At 40.8% G+C, this 19,075-nt stretch overlaps 1 protein-coding gene across 5 annotated transcripts in view; it reads right to left on the reverse strand.

The window, feature by feature from the left end:
• Positions 1-1,986: 1,986 nt before the first annotated feature.
• Positions 1,987-19,075, reverse strand: part of LOC140212137 (collagen and calcium-binding EGF domain-containing protein 1-like) — a 210,105-nt gene continuing 193,016 nt past the window's right edge. For 4 of the 5 annotated variants that reach the window (XM_072282739.1, XM_072282741.1, XM_072282743.1 and 1 more), the window contains one exon: positions 1,987-4,907. In XM_072282739.1, the coding sequence (XP_072138840.1) occupies positions 4,889-4,907 (19 nt within the window). In that variant the 3' untranslated portion in view covers positions 1,987-4,888. The remainder of the gene's footprint in view (positions 4,908-19,075) is intronic. The other variant, XM_072282742.1, reaches the window with a different exon arrangement.

The raw sequence follows: 19,075 nt of genomic DNA on the forward strand, positions 1-19,075 counted from the left end.
GGGCGAAAACACTTCGTTAATGAGAGAGGTCAGAGGAGAATGGGCAGACTGGTTCAGGCTGACAGGAAGGCGACAGGTACTGAAATATCTGTGTAATATGACAGTGGTATGGCAGTGGTGTGACAGTGGTATGACAGTGGTATGACAGTGATATGACAGTGGTGTGACAGTGATATGACAGTGGTGTGACAGTGGTATGACAGTGGTGTGACAGTGATATGACTGGTGTGACAGTGGTGTGACAGTGGTGTGACAGTGATATGACAGTGGTGTGACAGTGGTGTGACAGTGATATGACAGTGATGTGACAGTGATATGACAGTGGTGTGACAGTGGTGTGACAGTGGTGTGACAGTGGTGTGACAGTGATGTGACAGTGGTGTGACAGTGATATGACAGTGGTGTGACAGTGATATGACAGTGGTGTGCAGAAGTGCATCTCTGAATGTACAATACATCGAGCCTTGAAGTGGATGGGCTACAGCAGCAGAAGACCATGAACATACATTCGGTGGCCACATCATTAGTTACAGAAAGTACCTAAAAAAATGGTGCTGAGTATATGTTACTATATACTACTTAGAGATTCATTTTCTTGCAGACAATTACAGGAAAAAAGAAATGCAATAGACTTTTACCAAAAGCTATGCATAGAGAAACAAAGACTGACAAACAACCAATTGGCAACAGAACGCAAACTGTGCAATTAAAAATATACCGAGAACACGAGCTTTAAATAGTCTTTAAAATTGAGTCTGTAGGTTGTAGAATCAGTTCAGAGCATTGGGGAATGAAGATATCCATGTCTGTTCAGAAGCCTGATGGGTTTAGGGTCATGACTGCTCCTGAACCTGATGGTGTGCAACCTAAGGCATACCTTCCGTCTGATGGTCGTAGTGAGAAGAGGGTGTGGCGTGGATGGTATAGTTGGAATCTGTAACACATTGCTTGAGAAGGCAGTGGAGGCAGGTACTTTCTTAGCATTTATGAGGTATCTAGAAGGATATTTGAATTGCCGGGTCTTAGAAGGGTGTGGGCCAAACAATGATAAATAGGATTATTATAGATGAGTATGTGTTATCAGCATGGGCATAGTGGCCTGTCACTTCTATTGTCGACTGCGATTGTATTGAATGGTGGGGAAGGCTCGAAGGGCCAAATGAACTCATCCTGTTCTTTTTTTGATTGTTTCCACGAAGAAAGAAGAGATGTGATTGAGGTGCACAAGCAGACTAACTCCAAATGGGTAGGTAGAGGGAAACTGTTCCCATTAGCGACTGGTTCAGGAATCAGGAGCACAGATTTAAAGTTCATGGGCTGGCTGAGCTGGTTTGCAGAGAGCTTGAGTAGTCTTGATGGGCCAAAAGTCATGACTCAGCGATGCAGAGGAAGTCGAATGTCATTTATTTTTAAGAGAGATTTACGTGGATACACTTACTGTTGAGTGCTCTAACTAAGCACATTTACGTCCTTAACTGCGTGTTGATTTTGGTCGACAATTAGGATTGAGATTAGGATTGGCACCGAACCTGACTAATTGAGGGATGGGTGGTAGGGATCCTCAACAATGCTTCGTCTACAACATTCCCAGTAAATGTCACAAATGGGGGTGGGGGGAGAGACCACGATGACCTTTTTACCATCCTTTGTAGGGCCTTCCAGGTTCCATACCACAGAATGAAGCAGACAGACAGGACATTCTCAGTTGTGCTCCTGTAGAAAGTTGTTAAAATGGGGGGGGGGGGGCTTGCAGGCTTCAATTGCCTCAGAAGGTGTAGATGCTACTGTGCCTTCTTGACTAATGAGGAGGTGTTGTGGGTCCAGGTTGGATTATCTGACATGTGCACACCAAGAAACTTTGTGCTATTTACTCTCATTCTCCCCCCACCCCTGGCTGCCCCATACATCAACCTTCCCCCTCACCTGGTCTCACCTATCACCTGCCAGATTGTACTCCTACCCCTCCCCCCACCACTTTGTTCTGGCTTCTTCCCCTTCTTTCCAGTCCTAATAAGGTCTCGGCCTGAAACATCGACTGTTCATTCTTCTCCATGGATGCTGCTTGCCCTACTGAGTTCCTCAGGCATTTGGTGTGTAATGCTCCGGATTTCCTGTATCTGCAGAACCTCATGTGTTTATCAAGTGCCTATCAGTCTGGCGTGCTTGCCTGATGCTCTTCACTAGCACCAGCAGAATTGTTCCTTGCTGCCCCCTATCGATTCACCTGGGCATTGCACACTAGAGAGCTGTCTAACTGAGGGACAAACTGGGCTGCAAACAATTGTGTTAATTTACATTACAGTAGTTAATTCTGGGAGGAGGGGTGTAAGGAAGTAGCTTAGGCCACAGAAATACTTTTTATATTTTAAAAAATAAAGCATATATACCATCAGTCATTTAATCTCTCTTGCTCTCACTTGATCATGCACCTTAATCGTATGGCATAGGAACAGAAAAAGGCCATTCAGCCCATTGAGATTTTGCTACCATTCAATCATGGCTGACTTATTATCCCTCTCAACCCCATTCTCATGCCCCATAACTGTTGACACCCTAATCACTAATAAAGAACCTATCAACCTCTGCTTTCAATATACCCAATGTCTTGGTCTCCACACCGTCTTTGGCAATGAATTCCACAGGTTTACCATCTTCTGGTTAAAGAGGTTCCTTCTCATCGCTGTTCTAAAGGGACATCCTTCTATTCTGAGACCTCGCCCTCTGGTCCTAGACTATTGCACTATTGGAAAGATGCTGTCCATAGTCGGTATATCTGGGCCTTTCAATATACTCTAGGTTTCTATGAGATTCCCCCTCATTCTTCTAAACTGCAGCAGCACAGCCCAGAGCCAGCAAACGCTCCTCATACATTAACCCTTTCATTCCTGCAATCATTATAATAAACCTATAATGGATACTCTCCTATGCATGGCTGCTCTATCTAGGCTTTTCAATTTGTATCTTTGTATGTTTATGAATTGAGATTGACTTTACAAATTTCTCTCTCCACAGCATTTCCAACATTTTTCCTTTTTAAAAAATTATTCTTATGCATTCCCTTAGGGGTCCAGGATGACTTGTTTTTATTTTCATCTTGTTGGTCCCAAAGTGACTACTGCAGCCGATGTGGGATCTGCAGACACTCTCATGGAGCAGATGATGGCAGACAGTGTGGGCTGATGGGGAGTTTATGAGGTAGTGCACCCCTTCCTCTGCTAACGTAAGGCCTCTGTGCACTCCTGATGCACAAATTTCAAATTTTCCACTCCATTCCAAAAGCTGCTGCTTCAGTCTTGTGCAGGAATGGGTCAGAGCTGCCAAGGAGTTAGTGGAGATGTTGCACTTCTTCAAAGGGGCTTGGCATTTCAATACCCTTGTTTTGACTCTATTGTGAAGCCACTGGTTAATATTTTCTCTTTCCTTCTTCCTCTTTCCTTCTTTTCTTCTTCCTTCTTCTACCTTCCTCCTTCCTTCTCCTCTTTCCTTCATTCTTTCTTTCATATGAAGTATAAGTTGTTACTTGAAGATGGGGGGAAAAGAGGGACACCTTGGATTAGTGATAAACCTTGTGTTCAAAATGGCAGGCTTTCAGTGACATTTTTGAAAATGAAACATTGGTGAACAGTCTGCAGTTTCCTGCATAGACTTAATCTCCATGGATGATAATACAAAAGCAAAACATCATAGCAGTACTTAGCAATTCAGAAACATCTGTGGAGGAAAAAGAAAACTTAACGTTTCAAGTTAATCAAGCCTTAGTTGGACAATGCTAATTGTTTCTGATCACTAACTTGTTTTGAAAAAAGTTACTCTTAATTATTATCTTTGATGTAGTGTAATTCACCTGGAAAATTTAGAGATCTATTACCTCATTCACACGGAAACTGTTACTTTAAGAACGTAATCACGGCTACTCAGAAACTCTTCCAAGAATTCTCTTCTATCCAGGCGGCTGGTTAGCAATCTGGTTCTCATCTGGGCACTGGCTCTGCGTCTTTGATATTTTGTGAAGTTGGTTTCGCATCTGAACCCTGATAAACCCTGCTCGGCTATTTGCAGAATAGAGCCTGGGTCTGCAAAGTTCAATAATTCAGGATAGATCAACTGGGCTGCCAGCCGCAGGTTGCTCTGTAGTGACCCCTTCTGGCTTGGATGTGTTTGAATCTGGATTGCTGGTCCTGGGCTGAGGGGAAAAAACACTTGGACTTTCTGTAGAGTTTTCCACAAATCTATCGAAGCATCCCAATGCATTTTACAGGCAATGAAGAACTTTGGAATATGGTTACTGCTGTAATGAAGGAAAAATTGTTGCATATTTGAGTGAAGACATTTGATATTTGAGTCAGACATGTGACGGCACTCACAGGCTGCCCCTAACACATCCTTGGGTATTTTGGTTGTTAATGTAAATGGTGTATTTCACTGTATGTTTTGATGTACATGTAATAAATAAATCTGAATCTGAAATCTAAAACAGCTGCTATAAACAGCAATGTGATATTGACCACATAATCTGTCTTGGTCAAAAAGTTATGGAGTCGTAGACATGTAGCACTGTGCAAAAGTCTAAGACACATGTAAACATTTCTTGCAGTGAAGATGCTTTCAAAATAATGAAATGAAAGGTTTCTAAATTTGATAAAATACTATAAAGAGCAGTGAACAGTAAACAGTAAATCAAATCAATATTTGGTGTGTCTACCCTTTGCCTTTAAAGCTGCATCAATTCTCTTAGGTACACTGTTGTGCAGTTTTATAAGAAAATTCGCTGGTAGGTTGTTCCAAGCATCTTGGAGAACTTGCCACAGTTCTTCAGACTTTGGCTGTCTCACTTGCTTCTGTATCTCCAGGTAATCCCAGATGGCTTCAATGATGTTAAGATCAAGGCTCAGTGGAGGCCATACCTTCTGAAACCACACAATAAAAAATAATCAATTCAGGGTGCCTAAGACCTTTGCACAGTACTGATATCACAGAAATGGGCTCTTCTGCCCACCACGTGCATCGCAAACATTTTGCTCATATACACTAATCTTATTTGCCTGCACTCGGTGTATATCCTTCTGACCCTTGTCTCTTTATGTGCATGGCTAAATCTCTCTTAAACATTGACTATATCTGACTCCATCACCTCTCTGGCAGTGAATTCCAGCTAGCAATCACACTCTCAAGAGATTCTGCAGATGCTTGAAGTTCAGAGTAACGCACACCCTCTGTGAACAAATTCCCCCTCACATCCTCTAAAAGACTTCTTCCTCTCATGATCTCCCCACCCAGATTGATTTAACAGCAATCGTAAATACAAAATACTCTGCCGATGCTGGGGTCAAAGCAACACTCACAACACGCTGGAGGAACTCAGCAGGTCGGGCAGCATCCGTGGAAACGATGAGTCAACGTTTCCAGCCCGAAACGTTGACTCATCATTTCCACGGATGCTGCCCGACCTGCTGAGTTCCTCCAGCATGTTGTGAGTGTTGATTTAACAGCATCTTGCTTTCGATACCCATTCCTTGGGGAAATAATTGAGACTATGTTCTCGCTCTGTTCCTTAATTTTATATACAGTACCTCTACCAGGTCATTCATAAGACTATCAATAAAAAACAATGATGTTGGAAATCTGACATAAAATCAGAAAATACTTGGCGGGCTGGTGGCGCAACGACATCGGCGCCGGACCCAGGAGCGGAGGTTCCTGGGTTCGAAACTAGTCGGGTCCGCTCCCGAGTATGCTTTCCATCCGTGCCGGGTTGAGTGTCGAGATTGCAACTCGACCTTGTAAAATAAAGGGAAAATACTGCGAAAATGTCTGTGTGAGGAGTGGCGCGCCACACAGTCTTTCTCCCGCTCCGCGCCTCGTAAAAGGCTTGAAAAAGACATCATCGTGGGCGCACGCACGGACACGCAGATGCACACGCACAGACTCGCACGCACGCAGGCAGGCACATGCCAGAAAAAAAATCAGAAAATACTGGAAAGACTCAGCAGCTCAGGCAGCATCTGCAGGGAGAGAACAGAGTTTATGCTTCGGGTCGAAGACCCTTTGTCAGAATTGGAAAAGAGCTTTTGGAAAGTCAAATTTAGTCATATAAGTTAATATTTATTTTAGTGGGTAAACCAGCAGATGAGCTATGCACAAGAATTAAAGAGTAATAGTGGTGAGTGATACTTCAAAAAAGTTTAATTTTATTTGTCACGTACATCAAAACATACAATGAAATGGGTCAGTTGCGTCAACAACCAATACAGTTCAAGGATGTGCTGGGGGCAGTCCACAAATGTCACCATGCTCCTGCCACCAACGTAACATGCGCACAACTCACTAACTCTAACCCATACAACTGTGGAACCTGTGGAAAAAACAGTGCATCTGGAGGAAACCCACGCAGTCATAGGAACAACATACAAAATCCTTACAGACAGCAGAGGGAATTGAACCCCAGGTAGATCGCTGGTGCTTTAGAGAGTTATACTAACTGCAAAGCTGCTGTGCTGCTCCTAATATAGGCAGTCTTTGTAACAAACCAATCTCTGGTCTCTCTTGGCTTAAGGTTTACAATCTTGCTTTAGAATAATTAATTGAATCAGATTTTTGTGAGAGAACTCTCCCATTCTATAAACTTTTGTTTGCGAACATCTCACCTGAACAGCAGTTCTGTTTCCCACGTATATTAGGTACTGAAACATGATAACAACCTTGTGTATATTCCATTATATAAATAGGTTGCCATTTAACCACCTTGAGATCAGACAGTCTGGTTTGTTTCTTTGTCTAGAATGTGAACCAGACACTAAAAGTCTTTGTTCATTTCAGTTTATTTTCTGCTTACAATTTAAGGTTTGCCAACTGGAGTTGGTTTCATCACATGATCTCTAACCCACTTCCTGGCTCCCATGATTGTTGAATAACATTTTCTGGTTATGGTCCACCCCTCATGCCAATTTAAATACTAAAATGACAAAAATAGTGTTTTAGAATTTATCAAAGGTTCTTGATCGCTGACCAAAGAGTGTGGAGGTGGCTTAGTGGTTCATTTATTGGGCTACTCATTCAGAGATCCAAGCTAAAAACACACGTTCTAGCACAGAAGCTGGAGGACTCAAATTCGGTTAACTAATTAATCTGGGATTTAATTCTACCACCATTTATTTAACTAAAAAGAAAAGCTAGCGTGAGAACTGGAGACAACTGCACTGTGGTAAAAACAAACCTTGTCCAGCAAGCTCGGCTTGGAAGGAAATCAGCTGATCTGATCTGGATGTTTCTCCAAACCTGACCCATGTGGTTGGTTCTCCTTGGTCATCTACACTACTTTTGCAATGTATTGGCATCCATCAACTTTGGATCTGCTGCTTGGAGTCTTCAATAGTATCTGGGCAACTTACCACTACCTTCACAGAGACACTTAGAAATTAGCCATAAATTAGAATCAGAATCAGGCTGAATATCACTGGCATATGTTATGAAATCTGTTGTTTTGCAGAACACTACAATAAAAAAACTATAACTTAAAATAAGAGATGTATATACAGTATAAAATTAAATAAGTAGTGCAAGAAAAGAGGGAAAAAAATTACTGAGGTAGCACTCATGCATTCTTTATCCATTGGGAAATCTGATGGTGGAGGGGAAGAAGCTGTTCCTGAATGTTCAGAGTTTGTCTTCAGGCTCCGATACCTTCTACTTGACGGTAGCAGTGAGAAGAAGGCATATCCTGGGCAGTGAGGATCCTTAATGGTGTACGTCACCTTCTTGAAGCATTGCCTTTTGAAGATGTTGGGGAGGTGAGTACCTATGATGGAACTAGCTGAGCTTGCAACTTTCTGCAGCCTTTTTTCCGATCTTGTGCAGTGGCCCCCTCCACACCAGACAGTGATGCAACCAGTTATAATGCTCTCCACGGTATATCTGCAGACATTTTGTGAGAGTCTTTGGTGGCATACCAAGTCACCTCAAACTTCTAATAAAATTGCTCAATATGTTGTGCCCAGAGTAGATCTTCATAGATGTTGACACCCAAGAACTTGAAACTGCTCACCCTTTCCACTGCTGATCTCTCAATGAGGACTTGTGTGTGTTCCCTTGACTTCCCCTTCCTGAAGTCTACTATCAATTCCTTGGTCTTATTGACATTGAGTGCAAGGTTGTTGTTATGATCTATTTCACTCCTGTACACCTCCTTGTCACCATCTCAAATTCTGCCAACAATAGTTGTTTCCTCGGCAAATTTATAGATGGCATTTGAGCTGTGCCTAGCCACACTTCTCAATTTTTATGCTTGTGTCTCATTTTTTTTAATAATTGAGGAGTTTAAAGAAACTGAGAATGAACTATTGGCCCAATAATTTCACTCCCAGCAGGGTTTTCAGTTGTGTGGTGTCTGAAGATTGCTCTTCAACTCTTGAAGACTCCAAAGTCAATTCCCAAGTACAGGCACCTCCCTTCCTTCTATAACTCTGAATATCAAGGTGCTGAAATTAAAGTTACTATCTATAAGCATGCAAAACTCATATCTCAAGTCACATGTATGTTCTGCAGAGCATTACCAATGTGCCAATTTTATTCCATTTTAAAAATACTTTTCAATGAATGCCATGCACTTTCTTATTATTTAGTTGTTATCTACTCAAACTCTCCATCAAAAGTTCCACCTCTGCTGCTCCCCTTGCTTTGGTATTATTTGCACATTTAGCATGTTTTTCACCACCTTGACTGACAACAAAATACTATAGAATATGGAAATTTGTAATAAACAGGGCAAGTTTGGGAAGCTCAATGGACTGTGCTATATCTGTGGATACCGTAGAAACAGGGATAATACTTCTGGTCAGTGACTGTGCCCAGCAGGATTCTGATGGAAAATACTCTCTGTTTTTCTCCATTGATTTGATGTATTTCATTAAGTTTGGTTATTACACAGGCAGAGCTCTTTCCAACTCTATATTGTACTTCAGAATCTTCAGGCAAGTGAGACTTTGGTTTCATAGCTTAGTGTTAATTTCTTGGCCTGACTGCCATGTTAGGCTTCAAGTGTACAACAAAATGGTGAAGCAGGAGAGCTATCCACTAATCCTTGGTTGATCTCTTCCCCCTCCCCTCTATCCTCTCCCCCTACCCCATCCTCCCTTCCTCCCCTGCTCTGTCTTTCCTCACCCTTTTCCCCCAGTGATACTCTCTCTCTAGCCCATCCCCTTCCCCTGCCCTTCTTCTCTCCCCACCTTTCTCTGCTAATCCCTCCATTTCCCCCTTTCACCCTCACCCTCTCTCGTTATTCCTCACCCCCTTTCTTTCTCCCCTCCAACCCTTTTCCACCCTTCCAGTCTCCCTCTCTCCCCCTCTCCTTTTCCCTCCATCTCACTCCTTCTCCCTCCCCTTCCCTCTCTCTCTTTCTTCCTCTTCTCTTCGCCCACACTCCTACTCTCTCTCTCACATGCGTCTTATTGTCACATATGTGGAAGTTCAGTAAAAAACTTGTTTTGCATGTCGTCCGTATAGATCAGTTCACTACAACAGTGCATTGAATGAATACGAGGAAAAACAATAACAGAATGTGGAATAGCATTACAGTTACAGAGAAAGTGCCGGCAGACAAGAGGTGCGAAGGCCATATTGAGGACCAGAGTCTTCCTTGTTGTACTAGGAGACCATTCAGAAATTTATAACAATGGGATAGAAGCTGTCATTGAGCCTGGTGCTATGTGCTTTCAGGCTACCTCATCTTCTGCCCAATAGGCGGGGTGTGGATGGGTGGGGTCTCTGATTACGTTGGCTGCTTTACTGACACAGTGGCAAGTGTGGATAGGGTCCCTAGAGGGGAGGTTGGTTCCCGTGTTGAGCCGCACTGTGTCCACAACTCTCTGCGGTTTCTTGCGTTCATGGCGGAGCAGTTGCCATACCAAGCTGTGAATGTTTTCTGTGGTGCACTGATAGAAATTTGTGGGGGTAAACAAGTATTATGACCATTCATTTAAAGGAAGTTACAGAATGTTGGTCTTTATGTGAACCTGCGGAGCTGGTCGTCGTAAATTCCTGTGACAACTGATACAGGATAACATCAGAGCCGACATTCCAAGTGTGTCCCTCATGTCATTCTCACTGTGTTTGGATCTCAGTAATGTTCTTCAGTGGCCGACTAAAGGAGCGAAACCATCTCAGTGGGATTCTGTAGGAGGCCAGTAACCAATTTGCAGCTGGAATGCTCTCCCGTGTAGTGCCGAGCACTCGCCTTACAGCACCAGTGATCACTGATCGGGATTTAATTCCCAACGATGCCTGTAAGGAGCCTGTACATTCTCCCTGTGGCTGCGTGGGCTTCCTCTGTGTGCTCTCATTTCCCCTCACGTTCCAAAGGCTTATTAGGATTAGTGAGTTGTGAGTATGCTATAGTGGGACTTGTGGGCTGTCTCCAACATAATCCTCGCTGATTTGATTTGCCACAAATGGCACATTTCACTGTACTTTGATGTACGCGTGACAAATTAAGCTTATCTTTATAAATTCACACATGACTACTTGGCCAAGTGTGGGTAAATCATGATGAAAAGGACACCAAGAGATGAGATCTAGACCCGTAAAATAAAAACAAATCTGAAGTTCAGATGGATATTCAGTGATAAGGCAGCAGGTCTGAAGCAAGAATTCACATTGGAAAATGAACCACCATTCCCACCATGGAGAAGAAGTAACAATAGGTTGTTACATTTATTAATAACTTTAGGAAGAAGACAGAGAATTTTCTGGTGAAAAATGGATCGAGAGTTGCAATCAAATAGGTAGATAAACCTCCTTTGAAAAATGTTCCATTTCCAAAATTTGTCAGCCATGGAATGTAACAACGGGGCTGAATAATACAGATTGTGAGGCAGATTGATCTGATGGTGTTTCTGCTTGAATGAACACTGACAGAGTTCTGTATCTCCTTCCCACCGGACTAATTTTATTAATCTCCTTTCGCAAATCGAATGAACTGATCAGACTTCATTTCAGTGTATTCAGAGGAGCAGATTGATGGGGTACCCCGACCGTTCTTTTTTGGACAGTTTTTTCTATTGCTATTTCATGATTTCTCACTCTTACTGTGAGTGCACATGTAAAAACACATATGTATATGTGAGTTCACGGAATTGTAATCTACAGGTGTGTGTTTATATAGTGCTTGCATGTGTACACACACATATGTACTGTATAGAAAGGTAAAATACACTTGATTTTATATTATTTTAGAGCTTCCCAAAGTTCTGTGCGGATAGTTATTTATTTTGGAAATATTGATATTGTTAAAGATAAAAATGTGGGCACATGGCCAAGTGGTTAAGGCATTGGACTGGTGACCTGAAGGTCGTGAGTTCGAGCCCCAGCCGAGGGAACGTGTTGTGTCCTTGAGCAAGGCACTTAACCACACAGTGCTCTGCGACGACACTGGTGCCAAGCTGTATGAGTCCTAATGCCCTTCCCTTGGACAACATTGGTGTCGTGGAGAGGGGAGACTTGCAGCATGGGCAACTGCTGGTCTTCCATACAACCTTGACCAGGCCTGTGCCCTGGAGAGTGAAGACTTTCCAGGTGCAGATCCATGGTCTCGCAAGACTAACGGATGCCTTTAATTTAAAGGTAAAAATGCCACAATCAATTTGTAAATGGCAGGGTCCCACTACTGTGCAGGAATTAAATTATGGCAAATCTTGTGTGGTTATGTTATTGAGAAATAAATTTTTCCAAAGACACCAGGGAGAACACTCCCCCTCCCCCTAGATTCAGCTCTTCAAATCAGTACCATGGGATCTGCTGGGGCCATGATTTCAACCTTTGTCTGGAAGATTGTTCTTATGACAATGTGAGACCCTCAACATGTGCACTGGACAGCTTGCCTAGATTCTTCGTACTCACGTGATTGGAATTAGACTTGCATCCCCGAGCTGCTTTCACTAACAACACAGCCACAACAAATACCTGGATATATTGCTGTCATGGATTAGCATTAGACAAGAGTGAACACCAGTTAGACTTTCTGGGTGTGTCAGTATCAGAGAGCACATGATAGCTGGCTTTGGCATTTTAAAGTCATATTTTCTGACATTATTTATCTTACTTGTCAATTAATTGAAAAAGAAACTGAGCCAATTTGGGAAACCAATATTTCTTTGAGAAAATTTGATCTTGTGGATAGCCAGAGGCTTTTTCGCGGGGCTGAAATGGCTAACATGAGGGGGCATAGTTTTAAGGTGCTTGGAAATAGGTACCGAGAGGATGTCGGGGGTAAATTTTTCACACAGAGAGTAGTGGGTGCATGGAATGCACTGCTGGTGGCAATAGGGTCTTTTAAAAGCCCCTTAGGTACATGGAGCTTAGAAAAATAGAGGGCTATGTGCTAGGGAAATTCTAGGCAGCCTGTAGAGTAGGTTACATGGTCGGCACAAGATTGTGGACTGAAGGGCATGTAATGTGCTGTAAATTTCTATGTTCTATGTTAAAATAAGATACTTCAGCCTCACAGGGGGTATAACAAAAGCGACTGCTTATATGGATATTTATCACAATAAGTGCACTCATTAGACTTAATGCTATATATTGTATCCAGACTTTTGAAAATGTTAACCAAATGGCACGTTGAACTGAATTGGGGGTGTGCTAGATTTGTGATTTAGATTTGGCCTTGATTCTATCAGCTCTTATACCTAAACAGTTGGGTATCTTTTCACATCAAAGTACAATGTCAGACACTATCTCGTGCTTACGTAGTGAACTTTGGCAAAATCTCCTCGTTAACCCACAAGACTGCTAGGTCAGCAGGGAAATAGGAACACTATCACCTGTGGGTTCCTCTCCAAGTGAAATCACAAACCATACTGAATTGGACTTATATGCTTGCTTCTCCATTGTCCCTGGATCTGAATCCTGCCACTACGCGCTTAACAATATCTTAATCATACAAAAGAATGTTTACCTAACAGTACCAAGCAGTTTTAAATGAAAGGTCTTGCAAGGTGATGGCTGGTCCAATTTGTAATATGTGACTGGATTAACAATTTATACAGAAAATAACCTTTGGAAAATAATTCCTTAACATGCAATGAGATAGTGAAGCAGTGCAGCTCGGGTATCAATATGAACACAGGGTAACTGAGAAGATACTTTCATCACCCAGAGGGAGGGGGGGGGGTCTAAAATTTGCTGCCTAAAAGTGTAGTGTGGCATTCAACCTTGTACCATTTATATAAAGAAAAATCAGTGAAAATTTAGTGAACTATCAATGCCAAAGCTGTCGACCAGGAAGTGGTAATAGTGTCACTAAAGGTTTCTTTTGAAACAGCATTGAGACGTTGCACCAAACGGTCTCTTTTTGTGCTGTCGACTTCATAGTTAACGATGGTAGTCAACTATTTTTACTTGTAGTTTTGGGTGATGCATTTGGTAGGAAACCCCCTTCCCTAGTTTTAACCACACTTAGGTGCAACGTTCTGCCCACTATTCAATGCAAAATTTGCCTGTTGAAGATCCTTGATCCAAAAAGCATATTGTCAATGAGTTGAACCATGAGAGACATCACAGTCTGAGCTGGTCCCGTTGGTCAGTGTGGACACTGAAGACATCACAGTCTGAGCTGGTCCCGTTGGTCAGTGTGGACACTGAAGACATCACAGTCTGAGCTGGTCCCATTGGTCAGTGTGGACACTGAAGACATCACAGTATGAGCTGGTCCCATTGGTCAGTGTGGACACTGAAGCACTCCCACCCTCCCACATTCTGATTTGTGATGCTGAGTCCATTGCAACATCTTGTTGCTGCCCAGTGTGGGACTATAACTATTTATTATTCAGTTTGGAAGCGATAGTGAAAGTTATAAAGAGTATAATTTCGCCTCTGATGCTTTTCTGTTCCTCTTCCTACTTCTCCCAACTAGGAGTCTGAGGAAAATGATTGTAATTCAAGAAGGTTCAAATGAACTCAACAGGCACAGAAGAGGATGGTGCACAAATGATTTCTGAACAGATACATAGAACATTGAGTATCACAACAAATCATCTGCATGGAGAAGTCAATTCCTGCTATCCTAGATCTGTTAGCTCAATTTAGTAACTTCTCTGGTTACAAATTGAATCTTAGTAAGAGTGAATTATTCCCTTTAAATAAGCATGTACCTATTTATGGACATTTACCATTTAAATTGGTTACTGATTCATTTATATATTTAGGGATAACAATTACGAAAAAATATAAAGATTTATTTAAAGCTAATTTTTTACCTTTAATTGATCAGATTAAACTTTTATTTACCAAATGGTTGCCAATCTCTTTGTCTTTGATTGGTCGGATTAATGCTATTAAGATGATCATTTTGCCCAAATTTTTGTATATATTCCAATCGGTTCCAATTTTTATCCTAAAATCTTTTTTTGATAACGTAGATTCAAAAATTTCCTCATATATTTGGCAGAATAAAAATCCTAGGTTAGGTAAAAGGTATCTACAGAAATCTAAAAAGGAGGGGGGGCTCGCCCTCCCGAATTTTAGATTCTACTACTGGGCAATTAATATTCGATATTTAAAATTTTGGTTACAAGATTTGGATGCATCTTTAAACCCTCATTGGGTAAATCTTGAATCTAATTCATTACAAGGGTTTTCTTTGGGTTCGGTTTTAGGAACTTTACTTCCTTTTATTTCTTTTAAATCATATAAACAAATGAACAACCCAATAGTTAAGCATACTTTACGTATATGGTTTCAATTCCGAAGATTTTTTGGGTTTAATCAATTTATTCTAGCAAGTCCCATTATATCAAATTTTCTTTTTCAACCTTCCACGATGGATCAAGCTTACTTTGATTGGAAAACCAAAGGTATAATATCTTTTCGCGATTTATCTTTGGATAATTGTTTTATGTCTTTTGGTCAACTCTCTAATAAATATAACTTACCCAGATCTCACTTTTTTAGATATCTACAGATTAGAAACTTTTTAATTACTGTCTCCCCTAATGTTCCACACCCATATCCAATGGACACTTTGGAAAAATCTTAGATTTAAATCTCTCTCAGAAAAGTGTAGTAGCAATTATATATAATATAATTATGAATTTATGTCCTGATGCTTCTAATAAAATTAAAGCTGACTGGGAAAGAGAACTTGAGATTAATATACCGACTGAAAAATGGGAAAAAATTCTTCAGTTGGTGAACTTATCCTCTGTATGTGCAAAGCATAGGTTGATACAGTTTAAAGTAGTGCACAGGGCTCATATGTCTAAAGATAAACTATCTCGTTATTACTCTTATATTAATCCAATATGTGGCAGATGTCATTTCGAGATTGCTTCTTTAACCCACATGTTTTGGTCATGTCCCTTGTTGGAGAAATATTGGAAAGATATTTTTGATATTATTTCAACGGTCCTAAATATAGACTTACAACCTCATCCAATTACTGCTATCTTTGGACTACCAATGATAGACTTAAATAATTTAACCTCTTCATCACGAAGGATGATTGCATTTCTTACTTTAATGGCTAGAAGATCCATTCTGTTGAATTGGAAAGAGATTAACCCTCCTAAGGTATTTCATTGGTTTTCACAAACTATGGTGTGTTTGAATTTGGAAAAAATTAGAAGTGCAGTTTATGACCCTTCCATCAAGTTTGAAAAAACTTGGAGGCCATTCATTCAGCATTTTCATCTGATGTAATTTGATCATTTCCAAACTTGTTTTATTTCTCTGTATTGTTGTTGGAGGGGAATGGAGTCGCCGACACTAAGGTTTTCTTCTTTTCCATTTTTAAGTTGTTAGTTTTGCCCAAGTCTTTTAGTTTAGTTGATTAATTTTGTTTTTCTTTGGGGACGAGGTTTGTTTTTTTTTGTTTTGTCTTTTTTTCTTTTTCATGATTTTTTTTCCAGTTTTTTTTTGCTTTGTATTATCCGTTGTTAGTTCTACATGATTGGGAGCTTTGTTAATTTACACTATTTGATTTTACAATTACTTTTTTTAAGTGTAACAATATATCTCCTACTATCTGTATTATTGCTATGTTTTGTTTCTATATTTTGAAATTAATAAAGAGATTGAAAAAGAAAGAGTATCATGGCACAGCAGGGGCCTTCAACCCACGACGTTGTGGTGACCTTCTAACCTTCTATAAGATCAACCTAACCCTTTCCTTCCACAAGACCTTCCTTTTTTTTATCGAACACAGTGCAAAGATACAAAAATACCTGAGTATATTTTTCATTCTGTAAGTTCACAGATGCATATTCAAACATAAAGATCTCAGAAATACTATGAACCTGAGACACAAATACTCTTAAAGCCTTTCGTAAAGGACAAGGACAATCATCTGTATATTTTACAGGGTAACAGTTACAAATTTGTGTCATAAACATAACATCCATTGCAAAATCTTTATAAGATATAGTACATTGTCAGTGATAGCTCCTGCAATCATTTGATAATTATGAGATATTATTTACAGTATGTACAAGGTGAGATGCAGGTCTGAAACTAAAATTGCATAGTGGCAAAAAAAAACTAAACAAATTGTTGGTATAGCAATTTTTATGCTAAATATTGACACAGAAGTCTGACCAGAAATCATGACAACAGAAATCAGGAGAGGATATTGATCAAAAATAGAATGCAGGCTATATGCCTCTGCTATTGAAAAAAGCTGTGTGTATTAGTAGAAAATGGTTCACCTAGAAGATATAGCAAATAATGTTGTGGAGACATTTTGTTGTTGATCTGGTTGATGGAACTGATCAAGTCTGCAGAGGATAACCAATTCCCCCTGGGATCAATACAGTATGACTATGACTATGACTAAGAGGAGGAGCATGTATTGGGTGTTGAGGAAGCAGGGAGTCTGCAGAAGAACTTCAATAAATTAGGAAAATGGGCAAAGAAGTGGCAGATGGAATACAATGTAGGGAAATGAATGGTCATGAACTTTGGTAGAAGGAATAAAGGCATGGACTATTTTCTAAATGGTGTTCAAACTCAGAAATCAGAGAAGCAAAGGTACTGGAGAATCAGCAGTGATGTAGGCAAATGCAAAGTTAGTATTCATTTTGAGAGGAACGAAAGATGATATATGCAGGGATGTAATACCAAGGCTTTATGAAGCATTGGTTTGGCTGCAGTTGGAAGATGGTGAGCAGTTTTGAGCCCCTTATCTAATAAAGGATGTACTGGCAATGGACGGGGCTCAGAGGAGGCAAATAAGAATTACCCTGGGATTAAAAGGGTTAACGTATGAGGAGCACTTGATGGCTGTGGGCCTGTACTTGCTGGAGTTTGGAAGAAAGAGGGGGAGTCTCACTGAAACCTGTTGAATATTGAAATGCCTAGACAGAGTGGATGTGGAGAGGATGTTTCCTACAGTGGGAAAGTGTGCGACCAGAGGACACAGCCTCAGAATACAAGGAAGTCCCTTTAGCACAGAGATGAGGAGGAATTTCTTTAGTGAGAGAGTAGTGAATTTGTGGAATTCATTGCCACAGATGGATGTGGAGGCCAAGTCATTCAATATATTTATAGCGGAGGCCGATAGGTTCTTGATTAGTAAGGATATCAAAGGTTTGGGGAGAAGGCAGGACAATGGGGTTGAGAGGGATAATAAATCTGTTGCGATGAAGCTATGGTGGAGCAGACTCAATTGGCCAGATGAACTAATTCTGCTTCTATGTCTTAAGGTCTTATGGGACGGTCTGCACAGTAGCTCAATGGACGGCAAGTGCTTTCCTTAGCCTTCGGTAGAATAGCCTTCGGCAGAACTGCAGGCAGCTGTGCGCAGTTTAATGAACACACACAGGTTTCCCTTTACATCTGCTTTATTAAACAGGCCCGCTTGTTTTGTTTAAGGCAGTATGCTATCACTTGAGTGCATTGGCTACTGAAAAGCAAGAATCCGCGCACAGCTTTTAAACTCAGTATCAGGTGCTCAGCAAACTGCTTTGTAACTTATCTGGGTAAATTTCATATAAATCCCTTTGCATTTACAGTGCCCTATAAAATGTTACAACGTGCCTGCACAACAAATTAAATGTGAAGTGCAGCTGCAATTGCAAATGTTGTAACGGAAGCGAAATTAAAAACTTCAAAAAAGAGGAAGGAAGACATTAGCAGTCCAGTGTCGACTTGGTGATTTGAAGGACCTTATTTTGGGCTGTAACAATTCTACATGTACTTTCCAAAGAAATATTCACACACAAATGTGTGAAAAAATTGCCTCTATGTACCCAGTAAATAATCTCGTTGAAGTGGTTGTATAGTGTAAGTACTTTGTAGGCAGCATGACCCCAAGACAACACACACAAAATGGTGGAAGAACTCAGCAGGCCAGGCAGCATCTATGGAAAAAAGTACAGTCGATGTTTTGGGCTGAGACCCTTCAGCAAGACTCCAATACCATGTCATTAGCAAGGGATAGTAGATATGAAATCAAAACTGACCAATGCATGGTGCAATTAATTCAGATAATAGTGTAAATCATGGGGATGATTTTTACCTGATGCACTCTAATTTTCACATTTAAACATTTAAAAAGCAAATATTGGAGATGCTGAAAATTTGGAAAAGAAACAGCAGGTCAGGCAGTATCTTGAGAGAGAAAAGCAATGTCAATGTTTCTGGACCAAAATTTCACTTGTGCTCAGTCGGATGCTGTTTCATGTTATTTAAGACATTTAAATTAACTTGGGGAAACAAAGCTAGCAGAGAAAAAAAAATTCTTCATGCTAAGTATTAAGATCAGGACTAAACCGTATTAAGAGGTTTCAGTCTTGGATTCTGTCGGGACGGGCATAGTTTTAAGGTGCTTGGAAGTAGGTACAGAGGAGATGTCGGGGTAAATTTTTTACACAGAGAGTGGTGAGTGTGTGGAATGGGCTGCCGGCGGTGGTGGTGGAGGTGGATACGATAGGGTCTTTTAAGAGACTCCTGGATAGTCACATGGAGCTTAGAAAAATAGAGGGCTATGGGTAAGCCTAGGTAGTTCTAAGGTAAGGACATGTTTGGTGCAGCTTTGTGGGCTGAAGGGCCTGTATTGTGCTGTAGGTTTTCTGTGTTTCTACATCCCACT

Source organism: Mobula birostris, chromosome 18, assembly GCF_030028105.1.
Source record: "Mobula birostris isolate sMobBir1 chromosome 18, sMobBir1.hap1, whole genome shotgun sequence".
Classification (NCBI taxonomy): Eukaryota; Metazoa; Chordata; class Chondrichthyes; order Myliobatiformes; family Myliobatidae; genus Mobula; species Mobula birostris.